This window comes from Eutrigla gurnardus (assembly GCF_963514095.1).
Source record: "Eutrigla gurnardus genome assembly, chromosome: 15".
Taxonomy (NCBI): domain Eukaryota; kingdom Metazoa; phylum Chordata; class Actinopteri; order Perciformes; family Triglidae; genus Eutrigla; species Eutrigla gurnardus.
In genome coordinates, this window is record NC_139938.1 from 9,367,451 (window position 1) to 9,389,588 (window position 22,138).

At 39.9% G+C, this 22,138-nt stretch overlaps 2 protein-coding genes across 5 annotated transcripts in view; both read left to right on the forward strand.

The window, feature by feature from the left end:
* The window catches only part of igsf9bb (immunoglobulin superfamily, member 9Bb), a 126,713-nt gene extending 121,976 nt beyond the window's left edge, over positions 1-4,737 (forward strand). For 3 of the 4 annotated variants that reach the window (XM_084029277.1, XM_084029280.1, XM_084029278.1), the window contains 2 exons: positions 211-338; positions 3,058-4,737. In XM_084029277.1, the coding sequence (XP_083885403.1) occupies positions 211-338; positions 3,058-3,272 (343 nt within the window). In that variant the 3' untranslated portion in view covers positions 3,273-4,737. Of the gene's footprint in view, positions 1-210; positions 339-3,057 lie in introns of those variants that run through there. The other variant, XM_084029279.1, reaches the window with a different exon arrangement.
* A 10,248-nt stretch (positions 4,738-14,985) lies between these two features.
* On the forward strand, positions 14,986-21,120 carry acat1 (acetyl-CoA acetyltransferase 1). The gene is made up of 12 exons (XM_084029152.1): positions 14,986-15,096; positions 15,919-15,966; positions 16,040-16,157; positions 16,351-16,446; positions 17,131-17,231; positions 17,428-17,571; positions 18,777-18,927; positions 19,000-19,095; positions 19,393-19,506; positions 19,611-19,675; positions 20,072-20,229; positions 20,744-21,120. The coding sequence occupies exons 1-12, from the start codon at positions 15,046-15,048 to the stop codon at positions 20,862-20,864; spliced, it is 1,263 nt and encodes a 420-aa protein (XP_083885278.1). The 5' UTR covers positions 14,986-15,045; the 3' UTR covers positions 20,865-21,120.
* Positions 21,121-22,138: the final 1,018 nt, after the last annotated feature.

The window sequence follows — 22,138 nt, forward strand, 5'->3', positions numbered from 1 at the left end:
GAATGTTTCGGCAAAAGTACAATTAATGACATTGTTCTTGAAACCTCTTTCGGTGTCTCATAAGATCCTTAGGCACTGTGCTGCACCTCTTGCTGTTTTGAGACCAGTTGGTTTCTGGTTCTTCTCCACCATGTGGTGCAGAAACACAGTCTACTGACCCATGTATGGCCTGAAGTTACCCGTATTCCCCTCTGTCTGCTCTCTATCCAGAAAACGTCGAGGTGCACCGAGTGCCCTTTCAGGGTCTGAGAGGATTGATGCAATGAGATACCAACGTATTAAAAAGGCCAAGAAGATGATGATGAACAACAATAACTCCAAGTCCAGAAAGAAAACAGGTGTGAACCCTTTCCCTCTCTGTCCGCACTTTTTACGCAGTGATATGTTAAAAACTTGTTTCACAGCTGTTGACTCAATGAGATAAGACAGCGTCAGTGCTGATTTGACTTTTAATATTAAACATGCGTTGCCCTTTGGAGTGCTTGGAAGAGTTAATTTAGTCAGTTTAGTATATTCTGCAGTATATTAGCTGTAGCCTGTAAAAGATGACATGCTCGACTTTGCAGGCCCTGAAGCTCTGCCCCTGCTGCTGCACAGAGCACTATCACTTAAAACGTAATATTAAATGTGTCGCATTTGAGTCGTTAGGCAGCAAAGATTATCGTAACTCTAACTTGTCATTGCAGTGGATGTTTATTCATTTTGTTGCATTAAGGACACAAGACACATACTGCTGATCAGGGGGTCTGACAAACGGAACCCATAGATGGGTACACATTGGAGATCTTAAGGCTGAGTTATGCTTCCGCGTCGACACAACGCAAGGGGGCTTGCGGACCCCTTACGTCCTTGCGGACCCCCCTTACGTCCAATGCAAGGGCCTGACGTGTGCCTCCCAAAAATCCTAGACGCGCGTCGAGGCGACGCAACACCAACGCAGCGGCATTGGCTGTGATTGGTCCGCTAACTACATCCGCTGGAGACCGCTATCCGGTTTCCACTCATAAACACCGCCATTTAAACTTTTAAAAGGCTGCTTTTATTGTTTGCACCTCGTTTTATTGTTTGCACCTTGTCGCTTTTGCACAAAGAAATAAAACACCAAGTTCTGAAAAATGGTGGATGTTTAAAGCCGGAAAGTAAACAAATAGGCTATAACGAGGCTAACGACGATATACGTCAAGAGTCTCGGTCGGTCGGTCATTCTTTACAAAAAACATAGCGCCCTTTACCGGTGTGGCATTGAATTGCATTTCGACACGTAAACCCAACGCAGAACCATCACGGTCTCCAAGCAACTGCGTGGCCGTTGCGTAGCCATTGCGTGATCACTACGCGGAAGCATAATCCAGCCTTAACTACAAGTCTCTTTGCTAATTTGGATCCCTTTGTTCAGGTTTATTCAAAGATGTGTGGCCACTCACTATGCAGTTGTTTTTTTATTGGGTGCTTCTCAAAGTCAAGGATGCTTGATCAGGCAGGTCCTTCCAAGTCAGATCCTGCAGAGGCCAGGCAAGACTCCTTTCTAGTATTGGGAGAACACATAATGGAACAGTCTAGCCAATGAGGTGTGGTCATTGAAAAGGTACTGCCTTCAGTCAAGGGATTATCAGGAAGCGATTTGTTCATCATAACGGGAATGGTGGATTGGAGCATGCGGCCCAGCTTGGGACATGATGGCTATTAAACAACCCCTCTGCCCCCGCACTCTCTCTCTCTCTCTGCTACTATAGGGTGAAGAGGGGAGAGTGTAAGTTAAAATGGGGGATGCAGGTTTATAGAGCTATTACGCTTGAACAATATACAACCTCAACAATCTTCCTACATTTTCTCAAAGATATCCATTAGGGACATTAGGGGCAGGCTGGCTAACTAGCAACATGCTGGCTTGTTTGTAGAGCAAAGTGAAGTTAGTGAGTTTAGTGATGAAATACCTTATAGACATAAAAAAAAATGAATGTTTTTGATCTGCCGCCAGGTATCTACAGATGGGTTAGACTGGGGTTGTTCCTAATGGAACAAAAATGGGCTCCCCCCCAGGTTTATTAATAATAATAATAATAATAGTACATAGGTTTTATATAGCGCTTTTCCAGGGGTATGTTCCAGAAAGCAGGTTTTCCTGAAACTCTGAGTTTGTTTACCCTGAGAAGAGGGATACTCTAAATGTTCCATTCCAGCAAGAGAGTTAACTCAACCTTTCACTCTGTGAGCCTAACCTGCTCGCTGACAGGTTTTCTTCAATATTATCGCAGTCCAAGTCAATCCCCTTGGCCTGCAGGAAGGCAGCCACCTGATGCTCCGTGGAGCTAGCATACCATTCTCCGTGTTCCCCCCCTTTGTCAGCGGTCACCGCCCGAGCGTATGACCGGGGTTTTACATGGAGCCCGGTGATGATAATGTTGTTCCTCTGCGTATACTGCTCCAAGTCTGACACTCTGCTTTCCAGGTTGGCAATCTGATTGTCCTTTTCCTCATTCTGCCTCCATAGAGCTTTCACCTCTTCAACCAAGTCTATGAAGCATTTCTGCTGCAGGCTGACAGCATAAACTTCTTCTGCTAGGAAATCGAGCAACTTTTTTTATGTCCTTGAGTTCCTCAGACACAATAGCCTTCTTTGGACCCATGAGCTATAGAGCCTTGGAGTAGTCTTTGAATAAGTTTAAGAGTTAACTTAACTGAATTTAAAGTTCTGCTGTAGTACTAGCGTTCACAGACAGAGCAGCTAACAGCACAGCTAACAGCTGAAGCTACGTCACTCTGACAGCTCTCACAGTTTTGATGTCTGAAGTTGTTGGTCGCTTGGCACTCACTGGAACCTAAGAAGTCTGGCAGTCTATCATTGACTCTCTGGCTATGCTACATTATACAGTTGGAATAGATTTTGATGTGGAAAACATGATGTGGAGTACAGACTCATGATTTGACATAAGGTAAAATTAGGACAGGAAAGGACGACTGCAGTCATGTCAGTGAGATGGTCAGAATGAAACGCTGTAAACTTTTTCACCATAAGTTCTGGTGGCTCTGACCTGCCTTTCATCTTTCCTCCTCCAGTTGTCACCACCTCTCAGACCCAGCAGGCCTACACCTCTCAGGTACTCCAACCCGAAGAAGCTCTCTACCTCTGCAAGAAGAAGAAACGGCCCATCCTCCATGACCCATATGCTCGCTTTTCTGCTCTGCTGTACCGCCGTCCACCCCGGGAGGACCAGAAGGCTATTTTAGCCAGTATGGACAACATAGACCTAGATCATGCAACGCTCCTCTGAAGCTCTTGAGGACAAGGTCACAATCGGGCAATATGCCCTCATTCCAAAATAACGCTAGATACAAACCAGAAAAGAAAAAAAACAAACAAAGATGTTTGCAATTTATTGTTTATAAAGAGGAATAGCACTAAAATTCAGCATTACGATTCGGTCTATTCTGTAGCTATGTCCTTGGTCAGTTCAATCCGCACTAGTAAGCATTCGGCCAGGTTCAATCTGTGATGACAACGAATGCAGTTCATGTTGTACTACTGACGGAGATGATCCATGTATGTTTAAATCCAGTAGAATCCTTTAAAAAAATAAATCGTCTTTAGACCTTTAGTAATTAGAATTTAAAAAAAAAATAGCTGCTACAGTTTTCCAAAGTTTTACTCCAGTGCAAAAAGATGAATTCAAAAAGAGGCAGTACATGACACCCAGATCCCAACCCCCGTTTAAAAAGTTTTCCCACTCTTGTGTTAGTTTTCCATTTAAAAGCCCCCCCCCCCCCCCTTTTTTTTCTTTTTACTGGATCCTCTCCGCCAGCAGCGTCTATTATCCGCCGCGAAACTCGCCTCACAAACATGAGTGTTCTCTTTCTACCAAGTATACCTCAGAGCACAGGACACGAGACCACAAGCACCTGGATGAGCCAGCAGAACAAACTAGCCTTTAGTCATCAATGGTTCCCTTATGATATGTTGTAGTTTTCTTTTCTTCTAGTTTGTTACATGTACATACGTTGAGTTAATTTACATGTATTTATCTTGCAGAATGTTAATTCTCTCACACTCTACTCATCTTTTCTACTCCCTCAGAAATGATGCGGACTGACAAACCGAAACACAACCCTGAACTTCGACTATGGTTCACATACCTATAATGAACCATTAACAGGCACAATGAAGGGCGGCAATTCTATTACTTTCAGTTATAATATAAAGTAATTGAGCTGCTCTGTGTTTAGCTTCTCACATCTCATAATGTTTTGCACTGGAGCAAAATCTTGTCAATTTCCTTTGATATGTGTTTGCTTCTTTACATCTCCAGCTCTTCTACTGAAGGTAGCGTAGAGGGTTCCAAATCAGAAATAACTATAGTTAAATACACTATAGACAAACACTATAGAATTGAAAAATAAACAACCATACATAGCAGAGGATAATATGTTGTGGCATAGTATATAGTGCAATAGTATTTTCTTCATACATATTAGAGGGTATAAAAAATGATGGCTTCATTGGGCCTTAATGGAGCTTCTGGTTGGTTGCCTCCTTCACTTGTGTCTAATTGGTCTTTTTAAAAAAACAAACATTTTATTTATGTGTGCAGGTGAGAGTACAGCCAGCCCTTAAGAAAATAGTGTGGTGCGCTGCAGGTAACACAAAGTGAGTCAAAAGTGTTTGTTGTATCCTGAATTGGTATCAGCAGTTGTATTTACATGCCCAGTTTTACTTTGAAATATTTCATTGATTGAGATGATTATTTATGAATCATCTCAATTATTATTATTATTATTAATTATGGACTGTTCACTTGGACATGTGGACAGTAAGGGGCTCAAAAATGATTGGATAAGTGAACTATGACACATGACACAAGCCGCAGTTCAGTCACATTCTAGTTTCAACAAAGGACAGAAGTGCACTTCCACTGTTTGATTGCTGGGTTTTTTCACTTTTGCTCAAACGGTGCTCAAATTTTGCAGAAGTTGTAATCATTTGTAGGTGTTATGGTAGCATATCTTGTTTAGATGGGATGCTCCTAGGTATGTCCAATGATTTTTATGCATTTATTTATTTTTGTGTGTTTTTTTTATTGTGATTTTGAGTAGATTCTGACAACTCCAACAAAGTCTAAAATCCAACACTAAAAGTTATTTTCTTTATTAAGATATTTCCACAATATATGCTCCAAACAAATGTCACCTCATCTCTCATATTTTATATCTAAATTGCAGGAGGAGTGAAGAAGAGATGTGATCTACGAAACAAGGAACATTTCCTAAGAAATGGTTGCACATAATAGGTCCTGACTCACAACCATATCCAGCATACTGGAATCAAGTTAATAAATGCATCATACAGATGCATTCGGGTTGCTTTAGTAGTTCAAATAGCAGCAGTTTTATTTAATAATTAGTGCCTTTGTGATGGAATTATTACGTCTCCAAAATGTGAAACATTTGCTAGCTAACAGTTAAGAATGGCATTTTTCAATATAATGCACTTATTGTGGAAATATCTTTGAAATACATTTGAAACAAATTTATGTTAACATCTGTAACTAAAATTAAACCACAGGATCTACTTCCAAAAATAAAAAAAGCATGAATCGTTACAGTGAGTATGAAGTGGCAATAAAATGTGTGTAGAACACCCAGCTCATTGATCACCAATGGATCCCAAACCAACACCACTATTTTATGAATGACCACCTCTGTGAGTGTGCAGACAGCTTGGCTGGAGGGGATGAGCTAGCATGTGACAGCAACATAGTTTGGACATGTATGTAAATGTATCTCATCATTGGTGCTGGAGCCTCTTCTTGCAGCCGGTGCTAAGTGAACTATGAAGTGAGGCTGATAGAATGAGTGTATATTGAAATGATTATCCATTTTCAATGTTTCAATGAAGGTGCTTGGAGTGATGGTTGGATTCAAAATCACACTGAAACAAGGACCTCTTCTTCCATACAATCTCCTATTATGGCATGATTAATATTTAAATGAAAAACTGCAGGCAATCTGCTGCATAATGTTTTTCAGATATGGGAGTATCATTGTTTTTTTTTTCCATTTCGAGAAAGGTGTTTAGCACATCTAAGAGGAAGAGTGTATTGTATATTTCACTTCAGACCTGATATTTGAGTCACTGAGCTGAGAGCTGATGGGAATTCAATGAATGAAGTCACGCTGTTGTTTTGGTTGCATTGTACTTTCTCGGCCTGTGTGTAACACTGTCTATGAAAAGACAAGGTGACACTAAAGGGACAGTATGAGGGCCATCAGCTATCAATTAATTCCTGTTTACATTGACGAAAGAAGCAAGATATTAGTGACGTTCCCTAATACTAGCCAGACATTTCTGATGATTCTATGGTTCTGGAAAAAATCAATAGTATATGGGTGTTTTTAAAGAGTTTAAATAAGAATTGAAGATATAAATCACAATAAGGATACATTGTAGTGTTAATACTGTTCCAACTTCTTTTCTTTTCTTTTGAGGAATTTACTTGCAATGCAATGCAATTACTTACAATGAATTGCATATATTGTATTTGCAAAATCATAGCCGATGCCAACTTAACTCACAGACAAACAAAACACTGGACAATGTGAAAGAAGACCTTGAATATATTAGATAAGATTCTTTCATTTCTATATATTGTAAAATGTAAAACGAAATTGCATATTTTCTTAAAATTGGGTAATGATATGCATGCAGGTACAGAAATCAATTTAAAATACATCCCATCTTTTTTAAATATGGCAGTGGTTCTTATGTGGACGCTGTTTGAGAGTAGACATCCAAGTCAGTAAATATAAACATGCTGAGACTCGACATCACCTCCAAAAAGGACAGCCAAAACGATCAAGAACTAACTAATTAAGGTTCATCGCCAACAATTCTATATATTTTAGTTGAATGTAGAATGAACACCATGAAAACGAGAGTCAAACTCAAAGTCACAACCACAGCTCCGGGAAGGGAAGTTGTAGCTTTGTGTGGCTTTACTGACACGTATATGAAGAGAGGACAGCGGGAGAGAGAGGGGAGAGAGATGAGAGGGAGAGAGAGGGGGGGAGAGAGGGGAAATCACATCTAATGATAAAATTAAAAGTACTAAAAGTACTGTTTACCTTTAAATGTGCCACTGAGGAATGTGTCCATGCACATAGTGTATAGTGATGGATATTATCTGCGTGGCAACATTTGAATCCTTCTGACAAAAATGGGGAATCACCACCAGAATGTCTTGTAGTTATTATGTGTAAGAAAAGCATGACAGCCCTGGACTGTTAAGTCCCAAATATTGAAGCAAAAGCCACTGAAACAGCTCAATTACCTGAAAGTGTAAGGTTGACGCAAGGCTCTAAAATGATCAAATATTGGGCAATTCAGTAGAACCAGTGGCAGACAAAATCAAGGGGTAAAAAACAATGACCCCAGTTGATGACTTACATTAAGACATTTCTTTTATGTTTTGCATTTTTTCAAAAATGTAGAGGCATTATCTTATCAAATACCATATTTAAATTTGTTGATAAATTAGATTCAAACGTTTTTCCCAGAGGGAATTTGGGATATCTTTTTTTATTACTCCATAAATCACAAAATAACATGAACAGCCATGAAATCAATGTTTTATGAAAAAATATTGTCTAAATCAAGCAAATAATAATATAATATGTGAACAAAACCTTCAGATTATTAAATGGGAATGAAAGTGGAAAGTTGGGCAGATGTACGTGCTGCTGAAGTGGAGACTTCTGCCTCAGAGTCTGAGAAAAAAACTATTTAGAGGAATGTCCTTTAGAGATCTGGTGAAGAGAGTAAAACTTGTCACTAATAGATATCACCATGAAACCAGTTGATTATTACATCAAGATTATCATTTTGTTGTATTATACATTTTCTGAAATGTAATGTTTTGATATACAAATGAGACATTATCTATTGGTAACTTCTGGGGAATTTAGGATAATTCTACAGACACAAATAGAGAAAGTCATTAAATAAACACAGAAATGTGTATTTTGGATGTTTTCTTTACACTAGTCTGAAAGATGATGTGTTATGGAAGCAAAATAGCCTGAAATCTCTAAATTGAACTGTATGTATATCGCTTTAAGGCAGTTTGCACAGCAGCGTTGACATACAATAAAAGCACACCTGGTTCGATAATTCCTTGGATTTGAAGCTGTAACACCCATAATTGTTTCCAGATGATTTGCTATTTAGGGAAAACATAGCTCAGGATGGTTATGGATGATGTACCATAATGTAGTCACATGATGTTGTCCTATGAGCCCCAGTAGTGCTGAGATAAGATCAATGGTTTGCAGTTGATGGTAAGACTCTGAAATAGTTGGTGTTTGGGTATTTAATAGTTTCTAAGTACTGTATCACTCCTGAGCCGACTTCTCAGAGAGGATACCTGCTCCACAACTACAATGCTTTGGTTGCCCCCATATTGTAATCATAATTTAGTTGCTCTTGAAATGCAGCTCTCTGAGGTCATTCAAATCTGCCAAATATTAATTGTCCTTTTTGAAAACTCAAATTGCATCCCAAATGAGCTATGAACAACTTTGTTGTGATATAGGATTAAATCACATCATTTCAATCAGATTTTTGTGTTTGATGCTTTGACTCATGGTCAGAACTGACATACAACTTCCAACTATTACTATTACTACTACTATTACTACTACCTTGTCTTTCAAATGAAATAATAGCTTCCAGGCTCGTGAAATAAATAAATAACAACAAATGACATGATGCTCAGACTTTAAATTACTCTTCTATTACCTCCTACAGGCAGGAAGGTTGGGCCCATGCAGAGACCTTAATCCCTCTAAACATGAGACTTAGTGAAACTTTGCAGACTCTTTCCATCAGTGTATCATTCTAGCAACATGGAGGCGATATAACGTATCAACTTTTGTCCAAATTTGAGTATACAAAGAATTGCAGCATTAGATTTGAGTGTAAATAATATCTCAAATAATATATATATTTTGTAGAAGAAAATATGATGATCAGCTATTGAAGACGCTAGAAATCTGTTTAAAAAGAATTGAATATTATAGAGGTATATTATAGAGGCACTTTATACTATGTGTGTATATATATATATGATCCTTATTTGGGGACAGTACTTGTTTCCAAGAATGTATAAATCTATATTCTATTATTTTTATATGTGTTGCTACAGTAGCAATTACACAAAGTAGAAACACATGTCTGAGGTTTTTAGCTGTGTACAAAACAAAAGAGAAAGGTGCAACAACATGGCGTCATGTCATGTGTGTCTCACTGTCTACTACACATAGACTCACAGAGACAGCAAACTAGTTCTTATAGCAATGTCCATTTGATGTTAGCAAATGTCATTGTTTAATTCATTTGTGGGCCGTCATCTCGACCACACAAATATTTTGTCCTTTCATGTAGAGTGATTCAGTTCCTTGCTTCTTTATTATTGGTTTTTAACCAGGCTGGCTTCTGCAGTTACACATTCATCTTTGTGAAATATGTTTTAGCATGACAGAATGGTAAGAATATTTTCCCCTATGGTGCTCCCTTGCGATCTGTATCACAGCAGAACACATAAATGTATAATCATCTTTTTCACAAACTGTGCAGATGGAAATATGTCACAGCGTATATATAGATATACAGTATATATATATATATATATATATATATATATATATATATATATATATATATATAGTTATAGTATGTATGTAACAGACACAGTGCTTCATGATGCTGCTTTGAACTGACAAAAGGGGATCCAAATGTTTCGTTCTTTGGTTATAACTGGAAGCATGTGGTGGTCGAGCATTGCAGCAGCTTCCAAACCTCACTCCCGATGTCGGTGACATTCGAGTCAGTGCTGTACATTGCCAAAACCAAAACAAAAAAAGAACATGCCATATACATTCTGACAACTGGTGCTATTTAATAACATCCACGGTGCTTTTTCATTTTTAAAGTTATATATTTCTTTCTTCCAGACAAAATGTAGCTACAAAATCCTGTACTTCTTGGGGTTGAGTTTACAATTTTGGTCCCTTTGGTCTGAATGTCACAGTGCTTCAAAGTGATTGATGGTTGCAAATAGTATCAACACATTGTTTGGTGCTAAGTGAACAGATCGCTTGCTCATCATCACCCCCAGCAGGTGCCCTTTTATTGGACAGTAAAGGCAACAACAACACACCACTAGTTGGGGTGGTTGCTTAAAAGGGACCTGACGTGCTACTATGATTGGAGATCAGAGAAATTTAAATATTGTCTTATAAAGATGCTGTTTGAAATTAGTTAACACTCAACTTTCGGAGCCTTCATACATGAAAACATTCTGTTTATGTAAAAGTAGATGACCCAGATTATCTTTTATCTATTTGTTTCACCACAAAATGCATTACAAGTGAAGAAGAACAAATTCTCAAGTTGTCTCCTCTTAATTTGTCTCCTCTTAATTGTTCCGTCATTCTGAGATGTTATTACTGGTTTTAACAGACTTTCTTTTTAAATCATGACCCTAAAATGTGTGTGAGTGTGTTAGTTACAGGCATAGACAACTCAGTACCTCAACATGTGTCTTCTTTAGTTCAGATGTGAAACTCTTCAGTTCTTTTTAATGTTCACTGAGAAGTCAGTCCTCATGATGTTTTTTATTTAACTTTTATTATTTTTATTTGTTGGCACAAACAGTAACAAGAATGTATGGCTATTGTAATTCCTGCTCACTCCCACTCCCAACAGTCAGTTTTTTTTGTATTTCAAATGTATTGGTATGCTTCTTGTAGTTGTATATTCATAATGGTGTATATTACATCAGTTTTTAATTTATTAAAATGTTTAAATTTTCTAAGATGACTGTTCATATTATTGAGCCTAATTTGGTGCACACTGTATTTCCTACTGTTCCAGGCAGCTATGGATCTCCACCAATTTCATCTCTCTTCATACAAAAATAAATTAGCGGAAGTGAAGGAATAATAATGTAAATAAAATAACTATGATGCCAAGTTTCAAACTTCTACCTTTTGATTATTATACAAACCAATACATACAGTAGGCTATGTGAATGGTGGGGAAAACACAAATACAAATATCTAAGACAGAACATCAAGACCTTGTTGCTTGTGCTATGTGATTCATAGTAAATGTAATAAAGCTAGCAAAACCACTGGTATGGTCCTTGAAAAATAGGTGTTGGGACGCATTGTATGAGGACAAGTCCCACCCACTTTTTAAAATCATTACTTTGGAGCACCCCACTTTTAACATGTCAAAGGTCAGTGCATCTGTCTGTCCACTCCGCTATTTTCTGACCAGTCAGTCAAATCCAATTCACTTGCTCATTGAGAGTAGCTTAAACTAAGCTAAACTAAAATTCCACATCATGTTTTCCCTGCTACCTTGTAATCCATTCTGCTTTTTCATTGGGAGAAAGTCTAAATCAATGAAATCCATACCACATTTTCACTGCTACCTTTCCGATTCCATGCTGTCAAAGCTCAATGAGCAGCCTAGCGATGGGATAACCGACTCAGTGTCACGTACAGGGCGGGGGTCTCCAGTTCCCAGCAGGGGTGTGGGGCGGTGTGCACATGAAAAAGTCCCTTTGTTTTGTTTTTTTGTTTTTTTTTGTCTTCTGTTGTTTTTAAATGTGCTATACTTGATTTTTACTAAGTCGTAGCAGCCTCTGTCTTTTGTTGACCTGGCCTGCTGACTGGGAAAGGTTCCAAACCAGCCTTCCTTTCAGCAAGTGAGCTAATCGCTGTGGACTTGTCGGCCTTGGACTTGGTCTCCTGGACGGCTATTGCGGTTCTCATGGTGTGTTTTGTGTGAGTCAGACTCACAGTACATAGAGCTACCACATATAGCCAGTAGAGGCGCTAGTGGACCAGGAGACTAATGTCAAACACAATAGCTTAATAGCTTAGGTGATGTATTTCCGGCTACTGGGACAGGCAATGAAAGAAAACCTGTAGGCTACATTTGGTACAAACTCATTTGCTGCTGACACCCGATTCCACCGACTCAGTGAATTAAGTCGGTTCAAAGACTGACTCTTCGGTCAGACCGTCATCTCAATGAGCAATACTAATAATAATAACTGGAATTCATATAGCGCCTTTCAAGGAACCCAAGGACACTTTACAGGTGTTATACAACCAAACAGTCATACACACAAAGAACACAAAATATAAAAAATATAGGGGCCAAAGGCCTTTGTGAACAGAAGGGTTTTGAGAGCTGATTTGAATGTGACCAGGGTCGGGGCGGATGTCTGTGGGGAGAGAGTTCCACAGGGTGGTGGCTGCCACGCTGAAGGCTCTCTCCCCAAAGTTTCGCAGGCTGGTGCGAGGAATGGAGAGCAGGCCATGATAATAGATTTGCTATGTCCCAGTTAAACATATTGGGCCCTAGTTTCATACACCAGGCGCAGTCAGGGTGTGTCCGCCTGGACTTTGCAATTTTTGTGCATGGCGTAGTCCGGCGCAGGCACTCCTCCCGTCACTCCTACCCCCGCAAGTGGGAAAGAGGGAGGAGAGGAGGCGTGAGTGGGAGACAGAGAGAGAAAGTTTCAGCTGTGTTAATTCAGTCAGGCTGAGTTTCCGTTACCCGTGCCATCCGCCTTTGATCTGACGTCAGATGTGACGGGACAATCTATAAGTTCACGTGTTGATTCAATAAGTTGCATTAAGTAGTGTTTGTTGTGATTATTTATTGCATTTAAATGTGCCTGGAACTGTGTAAACCTGCCTGTGAGGTCTTGGTGACGTCTGCGCACTGCGCGCCGTCAGCCAAACTGCCACTCCGCCAGCTGTAATTCGCCTTACGCCAAGAGTAGACCAGGTTGGAGCTGGTGGGCTTTCGGCGCAGTCTCGGCGCGGCTTTTTGGCACAAATCTTGTCTGCTGCGCCAAGCTGAATCTGTGACGCCACCCTGCGCTGCGCCACGAAACTAGGGCCCAATATGTCAATTCCTTTTTCAGAGATGTCATGGATGAGTGGGGCTTTATTGTTAAGAGAGCAAGTGTTCAAGAGCAAAAAAGTAGCAGCGTTGGTGGGGTAAGCACCAAGGGAGGTACCAAACTGTTTACACAGACGAGGGACCTCAGATTGCCAGTGCACACGTGAGGTTTGTTGTGATGTCGTTGCGGTGCGGTCCTGTCAGACTACTAAGTGAATAGCAGTTGCAGAGTAAACACATGCGTGTCAGGCGCAGTGCACATAGGGGGGGAATGTGAGATTTAATGACTGCAAGGCAGTTAGGAATGGTGTGGCTGAGGAGGTTCAGGAGTATTATTTAAGTTCTGGGCCTATAGCGGCATAACTAAGAGCTGGCCAGGCAAACCCTAAACTATTAGCGTCAAAGAGGTGAGTTTTAAGCCTACTCTTAAATGTGTGAACGGTGTCTGCCTCTCGAACCAACACCGGAAGATGGTTCCACAGAAGAGGAGCTTGATGGCTGAAAGCTCATTCATTTATCCCTCTTTCAATCAAGCTCATCAATGAGAAACGGTGAACATATGTCTATGATTGTGGGAAGGAATGTATTCTCATGGCAGAATGCATGGGTATAAATTGAGTAATGAATGTATATTTATTTAGGATAAAATACATGGGTAGCAGTGAATGGATAAATAAACGTATATTCATATTACTTAATGTAGGAAGGAATGTTTTCTCATGGTTGAATATATGTATGTGTATAAATGGAGTAATGAATGTGTATATATTGAAGGATTGAATGCATGGGGTGAATGGATAAATTAATGTATATATGACTGAATACATGGATGTTTATGAAAGTATGAATCAGTGTTTGCAAGCCATGTAAGGTAGAACAGAAGTTTGCATGACTCTTTGACACAAGCACATGGATGGCTTTGCACAGCTCATTTTTGAGTAGCCCAAATTTTCAATGTACATTACTAATCCAATTTCTCCTTTGGGAGACCAATAAAGTAACTTGACTTTGATCTGTAGCTATTAATGTGATGCTCATCATTTTCAAGACATATTATTCCAGCCCCTCATTTTGGATAATTTTCATCAACCGGCCCTCATTCAAAACAAATTGAATAGCCCTGCTGTAGAGCATGTGATTGAAGCAAGTGTTAGATATAATCAGGAGAGGCAATTAAAACATCAACTTGAAGCAGATACCTAAAGAACTATTAGAAATTCTGGTGAATTATGTTTTAAAGTTGCTATTGACAACATTGATACCATCCAGTCGCACTCGCACACACCCCTTCCATTGCATTCACTTTACAACACAGCTGTTGCTTGAAGGGCATGCGCCCCTCAATTGGTTGCCAGTTTGTTGCACATGGTCGAGTAGAGTGACATTCAGACAGACTCAGTCACCCTGAACCAATGTTCATTCTGGTCTTGCTCCGTGCTCACTTAGCACTTGGGACTGGTACCGAAATGCCGCCCGCTTACCGTCAAACTCAGCGATTTTTTCCAAACTAACTGGCAACCCCAAAGACTCTTGACCCCTGACTACCACATGATACCAACGTAGGTTATTCTATTGGTTCACAAGCCTTGCTAGAAGCCGCAGCCACACATCACACATCTACATATATAAACAAACATTAATTTTGGACCCGTCAAATATTTAAAATATGATTAATTCACAATGAAAAATTTTTTTCACAAGGAGTGATATAGTTTAATTCTGCACCTTTCCAAAAGATCTGTGGATTTTTTTTTTAATAATTAGTTTAAATAAAAACGTTATCAATATGATCTTTACATTTGTATGTTTATTTTTCGGAAAAACAGGGTTAAACGAGGTTGTAAATTAGGAGTAATAACAGCCTCAATTTCAGAAGGTGGCGGTAATGCACCTACACGTTGTTTGCCAACCGCCAAAAAGGAAAAGAAGAAAAATAAAAACTACAACAACCACAATGACCCGCCAACGATGACGTTGGAGAAACACCTCTCACTCTGATTGGCTGATGCGTATATCCCTCCGCTGCATGGTTGAAGGTGAAGTGGGTCCAGTCAATCTCCCGGTCGAATATGTCACCCAGTGGACTTTTAACCATGCGCTCCCAGCTGTGTAAACGCCTGGTAAGTGAGGGTGTGTTCCGTGTGTTTGGGTTTGTGGGTCATATTGTTTTATTGCGCAGGAACGCAGCAACAGTGTGTTTGTCTGGAAACACGAGGCCTGTTCACTCCGAGCAGCTCCTCTAACCTTCTGGCTGCGTCCTGTACCAAAGTAGTACAGCAGCAACACACCTGGGAACTCTGGTGGTGTCTCTACTGCTCTCAGGTTTTGTCTGTTTTCGTCATCATCGGTGGAACAGCGAAGCCCGTTTCTCAACAAAACAAAGATGCTAACTATTACAGCAACAACACCACAGTAACTAGCTCAATTTATTCTATTAAAAGCTAGAAACTCGTCCTTTTAACGGGTGATTGAAGCATGTGTTAGATATAATCAGGAGAGCAAATTAAAACATCAACTTGAAGCAGATACCTAAAGAACTATTACAGAGAAGTTCTGGTGAATTATGTTTTAAAGGTGCTATTAACAACATTGATACCATCCAGTCGCACTCGCACACCCCCCTTCCATTGCATTCACGTCACAACACAGCTGTTGCTCGAAGACCATGCGCCCCTTAATGGTGACGGATATAAGATTGACTCGACGCCAGTTTAAATGGGAAAGTTACGTCATGTGGTTTTACGTGGCTAATGCCAACTGCTTGTGCGTGTCCTTGTTGTTAGCATAGCTAACGTGTTTAGCATGCTTCTCTAACCTTACTTGCTTGAGTTAAAACGTAATCTTTCCAAGCCGAACCTGAAATGCCTTCATACAATTCTGGGTGGAAGTATATAATTGATGTAAGAAGGCTGCTTCATCCCCATCACTGTCTGTCATTGTAGGCTCACAAGTACCTCTCCAGAACCTACACATCTCGACCTTTGCTCAATGTAAGTAACTGACAAAGTTGAATCACAATGCAATGTTTGGACTGCAAACCTGTAATGCAACATGTGGTTTCAGGAAGTCGTTGTTGTCAGCGCAGTCCGCACTCCAATGGGCTCCTTCAGAGGCAGCCTGGCAGCAGTCCCAGCCACCAAACTGGGCTCTATCGCCATTAAAGGAGCCATAGACAGAGCAGGTGTGTTCACAACAGAGAAGTCCATTTCTCCTTCATGTAGATGTAACTGCAGCTCATCATTCTCACTGCGTGCATGGCTAAGCTAATATAGCAGATAAAGCAGCTGTGACAAATAAACTGGTGGATTGCTGCATCAAAGATAATATGGCTGTGTGTACATTTATTGAGATGACTTAATGTTTATTGTGTTTAGGAATCTCTCCTGAAGAGGTGAAGGAAGTTTACATGGGCAACGTGCTTCAGGCTGGAGAAGGCCAGGCCCCCACCAGACAAGCCTTGCTTGGAGCAGGTATGTTGTTAGATTTTCACCCTCGTTCCAGATGTTACCATTGCACCAACATATTGATGTGCGGGAACCAACCAGCTGCGAACATGCTGATTTGACGAATCAGAAATGATTGTGCATAAAGCAGCATTGCCATCTCTGAGTTGGTATGAAGTAAAAAGGGGGTTTTGTATAGATTCCAAAACGTTTTAAATATTTGGGAAACAAACCCATAAATACATAGACAAACACATTATGTATATATCCTCAGGAAAAATTCAAGCAGCTTTCAAATGTAAACGAAGGAGAAGATAAAGGCTGTTCCTTTTCATCATGTCTCTTGTTTTGTTTTTTTTACCGTAAGGCACGACTTCTTGTCGGACTTTAAATATCCAAAGAATCTCCACACTAGCGAGCTCCTCGGACCGCCTTTTCACTGGTGTCCTCGTCTTTTTGTGCTTTGCGCTCTCCGTCTGCATTATTTATTATCAGTGTGAGCAGCTTACTTGTTCTTTTTCCTCTCTACATTTATCATCTGAAAGCCACATTTCATGCATCTACGACCAAGGCTACAATATATATATATATATATATATATATATATATATAAAACCAAAAAGCTTGCACCTCCAATGTGACAGGGGAGGGAAGGGATGTGTTTAGCTATTTTGTTTTTGCTAATGAAAACATGTCTTGATGTATCTTCAGGCTTAACCCTTGGCACTCCAGCAACAACAATCAACAAAGTCTGTGCCTCTGGGATGAAGTCCATCATGATGGCAGCTCAGAATCTGATGTGTGGACACCAGGTAGCATTAGCATCAAATACACACACTCTTCTGTTTGCTGAAGTCTAGAAACCCTGGAAGATCTAGGACAACTTTGTTTCCCATAAGATGTTTGATAACTTGCACACTATTATATTACGGACATTGCCATCGTGAGATTAACAACAGTCTATAGTTATGGCTTCATATAAATGTATGTCTGCCTGTGTCATTTCAGGATGTGATGGTAGCAGGAGGCATGGAGAGCATGTCCAATGTCCCTTATGTAATGTCCAGAGAGACCCCAGCCTACGGAGGAGTGAGGATGGAAGATCTCATCGTCAAGGACGGACTCACTGATGTCTACAACAGATTCCACATGGTAAGCGTCGACCTCCTCGGGGGTTCAAGGGTCAACAAAACGTACAGTTCCGATCGGTTCTCGGTTTTGAGTCTCGGATTGGATCAGCAGAAAAAAAGGGAGCAAATATAACATTTTGAGAAGCCTCGATAACTGTTTTTATTTTAATTTTACCATCGATGGTTCATTCCAAAAACGGTCAAACAATTCTAAATTATATCCTTTTAATGTGTTAGTCATCTATCTATAGTGGTTAATATTTTTATTGAGCCAAGATAGAGCTTGTGCTAAAGCAGTTAGAATTCTACCTCCAATATTTGTTCTATAAACATTCTTAAACAACACATTTATTCAAGTTTCAAGCATCATGCTGATGTCATAGGGGCTGTTTCCCAGTTCGGACTACTTCTGTGTGGAGTGAGTACTCCTCCGGGTGCTCTGGCTTGCAGTCCAAAGAAATACAGGTTAACTGACTCAAGGGCTGTGGTCGACTAGTCAAAAAATTTGGTCCTAACTCCTATTCCTAACGCCTTTTCCTTGACCTCGGGGTGGGGGGGTCACAGGGTTAAGGAAAGTTGGAAGGAGAACTCAAAAGGATTTAGGAAAAGACGACCGCGGTGCTCAGAGACACCGGTGAGTGTCGTGGCTCTGTGTGGAGAAACTACAATAATGGACTAGAAAAAGCGCATCGTCCACTTCTCTCCATGTTGTTGGTTCTATAAACGGCTGCTTCTTCGACCTGCTTCAGCTCCAGTGTGAATGGTTTTCTTTCTCTACATGTCAGCTGGGATAGGCTGGGATCAGGATAAGCGGTTGATAATGGATGGATGACGATAATTTACCATTGCCCAATATTAATATTTACTGAATAGAGCATTCTAACATGCCTCCTACGTTAGCTGTTAGCTGCCACTGTTACTAGCTCTCAATACTAGTAATGTAATCAGCCATTAAGCATTAATTTAGATTTCCCATTCACATATTTTACTCATTATTGGCGGATAAACGATCTGCAGTAAAACTTTACATCACAGTATGATGGTTACTAAGGATCAGTTACTAACTGATCCACAGTTGACATGTGTATTTAACGTTGGGGGAACGGTACCGATCCTGGATCTCCTAAGGAGTTGCACCACAAAGGAGGACCTATAAATTCCTTCTTTAATGTGTAATTTCATCAGTTTCATATTTGATGTTTTTTTTGTTTTTTTTTGCTTTAACAGGGCAACTGTGCAGAAAACACAGCCAAGAACAGCAACATCACCAGAGAGGAGCAAGACGCCTACGCCATCGGATCATACAGCCGTAGCAAAGCTGCATACGAGTCTGGTGTGCTGGCCAAGGAAATTGTACCAGTTAGCATTCCCCAGAGAGGTACAGCAAGTTGGTCTGGGGTCAGTGACACTTCTATAGTCCAGCACATCTGACGTTCACGTGATTTTGTAGGCAAACCTGATGTGGTCGTCTCCGAAGATGAAGAATGGAGGCGGGTTGACTTCAGCAAAGTTCCCAAACTGAAGACGGTGTTCCAGAAAGAGAACGGTGGGGATGCAGCTGTCGTGACTTCACTCATTCATAACCTCGGTTGGGGAATAATATTTGGACACTTTTAGTAAAACCTTACCTTCCATCCTGTAATAACCCATAATTATAATAATATACTGTGCTTTTTTGTTGTGCTATTCTGCTGCTGTTTAGTGTTGAAATGTAGTCGCATATCCATTTTCACATGTCCTTGTTCATTTCAACCCCAAGACTAAGTAATAATGATAATTTAATAATAATTATGCAGTATTCAGTTTGTTTTAATGTTCATTTTGGTCTGTCACTATGTTTTAGGAACGGTGACGGCAGCCAATGCCAGCACACTGAACGATGGAGCAGCTGCTCTCGTTTTAATGACGGCAGATGCTGCAAAGAGACTCAATGTCACTCCACTGGCCAGGATAGTCTGTAGGCTTTACCCACACACACACACACACACACACGGGACATTTTTATTGATCGTTGTTATTGTTAAATTGCAGGATTGATATGTTGATTTTTTTTTCCCATAGGTTTTGCTGATGCTGCTGTTGCACCTATTGATTTCCCCATTGCGCCTGCATTTGCTGTTCCAAAGGTCAGTATAAGTGTGTAGTGTGTAGGTTTTAGTAGGTCTGGATTACTTACATTCACCTAAATGTGGATACAATTAAATAATAGCTTTGTCTACAGAATATGATGCCGTTAATATGATTAATCTATTGGTATGATTTGGATGAGAGTTTAACTGCACGCTGTTGCAGAGATTTATCAGTCTGTTAGTGTTTTAGGAAGTGGGTGATGGAGAATCAGGTTAAAAAGCACTCCAATAACATGACTGTGGTGATAATAATGGTGAATATCTTCACATTAAGCTCACTATCACGGTAGAAAAGTGCAAAAATGGTGCCTGATGTAAATGTATTTCTTATATCTTATATTAAAAAAGTAAAACTAACACTTACGTGTGTGTGTGTGTGTGTGTGTCTGTCAGATCCTGAATGCAGCAGGGTTGAAGAAGGATGATATCGCCATGTGGGAGATCAACGAGGCCTTCAGTGTGGTTGTGCTGGCCAATATGAAGATGCTGGACATTGACCCCACTAAAGTCAATGTCAACGGGGGAGCTGTGTCACTGGGACATCCCATCGGGTAAGCAGCTGAGCCTAGTGGGACCCCTACAGACGTGTCTGTCTTCTTAGATTTCTCTTTTGCCATTTTGGAATCTGATGCAGGAGAGTAAGATGCAAACAGATCAGCTGTATCTGACCGAGCCCAGACATATAATCCAAAAGATGTAACCTTTTCCAAAAATTAAATATGAATTTCAGACCCAGATGCAAAGCAAACTCAAAACATGATGGACGTCATATCACTTGTTTTTAGCCTTTCAAATACCGGTAGTTGATGGTTATGGAGAACAGCACTAACTAGTATTACTAAGCTCTGCTGGCTGTGTGTTTTCATGAGATCGCTTTATCATTGTTGATTTGGCCGACCACCATAGAAAACCTTTCACTTACCAACTCCTCTTTAATTCACAATTACCTTCAGTTTACATTCAGTATTGAAACTCGTCGGTGTGAATAATAATTGCAAAATGGAATATTGGTATATATAGAAAATGTAATTGATTATTAATCCTTATTTCTCTTTCTCCTGTCAGGATGTCTGGGGCAAGAATTGTGGGTCACATGGTGCACAACCTGAAGCCAGGCCAGTACGGGCTAGCAGGCATCTGCAATGGAGGTGGTGGAGCTTCATCTATTCTGATTGAGAAATTGTAGGAAACTTGATGGGAAGCGTTTCTTTCTGATACACTCTGTTGCACTTTGAGTTTAAAGTTCCTCTAAAGTCCCCTTTTTACGGTGACGAATGCTTCTGTTACAACTTCAATGCAAGTGGCCTCAATCAAACAGTAAATTAAGACTCAAGTCACATGACTTCATGATGTATAAAACACTCCTTTGTTTGATGAAAAACACATTGTGTGGAAACTGACACATTTATATTTAACTCTCTAATAAATAGTTTGTATCAAAACACTTGGTCTTCTTTCACTAAAGGTTTCACCAGCAGTAATTCTGGTTCCACAACAGGTGCACTGCTTTTGGTTTCAATATTATGCTTAATCTAAAAGTCACTAATCCAGAGTTGACAAGGCCATTTTTAAATTGTCCACTAGATGGTGTACTCATCCATGCTGCATGGACAGATGGATAACCAGACAGATCTGTGTTTTCGTGGTGTTCAAAACTTAACAAGCATGTTTAACAATAGGATTCATTACCAGACACGTTTCCATTAAATAAATGCAAAACAGCAATACTTTATTTTACAGGTCAGTGAATTATATGGTAAGTAGGTGATGAGCACGTTCTTCATTTTATATTTCTTTGAAATTACCCCTAAATAATCCCAGCATATATCCCAAAATGTATTTAAATTGACCCCAAACATTATTTAATAATTATACTTTGCTATTTTCCAATAAGTAAATAAATGAGCCAGTCATTTCTTTAATACATTTACAGGATAATAATAGTTAACTGGTGCAAAGGACCAGTAAGTAGGTAATAATTAGCAAATAACCTATTTAAGTTTTCTTTAAAAATACTCCAAAATGATTCCGATTTTTCTTATGGTACAGTTTACACCCCCCCCCCCCCCCCCCCCCAAAACCTCTCATGCTGAAACTTTATGTATGACCCAAACACCCTGAACCGCTACCAACACGTGGACTCTGACCAATGTCGAAGCACTACTCGCCTGTTTTCATATAAATAACAGATTTGTTGAACCCCTCGCAAATCCTAAACACAAGTCTATTTATAAAGCAGAGTAATATCATGTCATAACCTACATTAGATTTACATCTGAAGACCATATCATTGCATAATGGAGTTATAGTGAGAGGCTTTTACACACGTAGTGTGTGTAAAAGTTCTCTGTTGGTACGTTGCCTGGCACAGCGTATCTTTTGTGTTTCCAATAACTCATATTTGATTAATTTAATGATGCAGTGGTGTGTCAGTTTTGGACATTTATCCAAACAATGCAA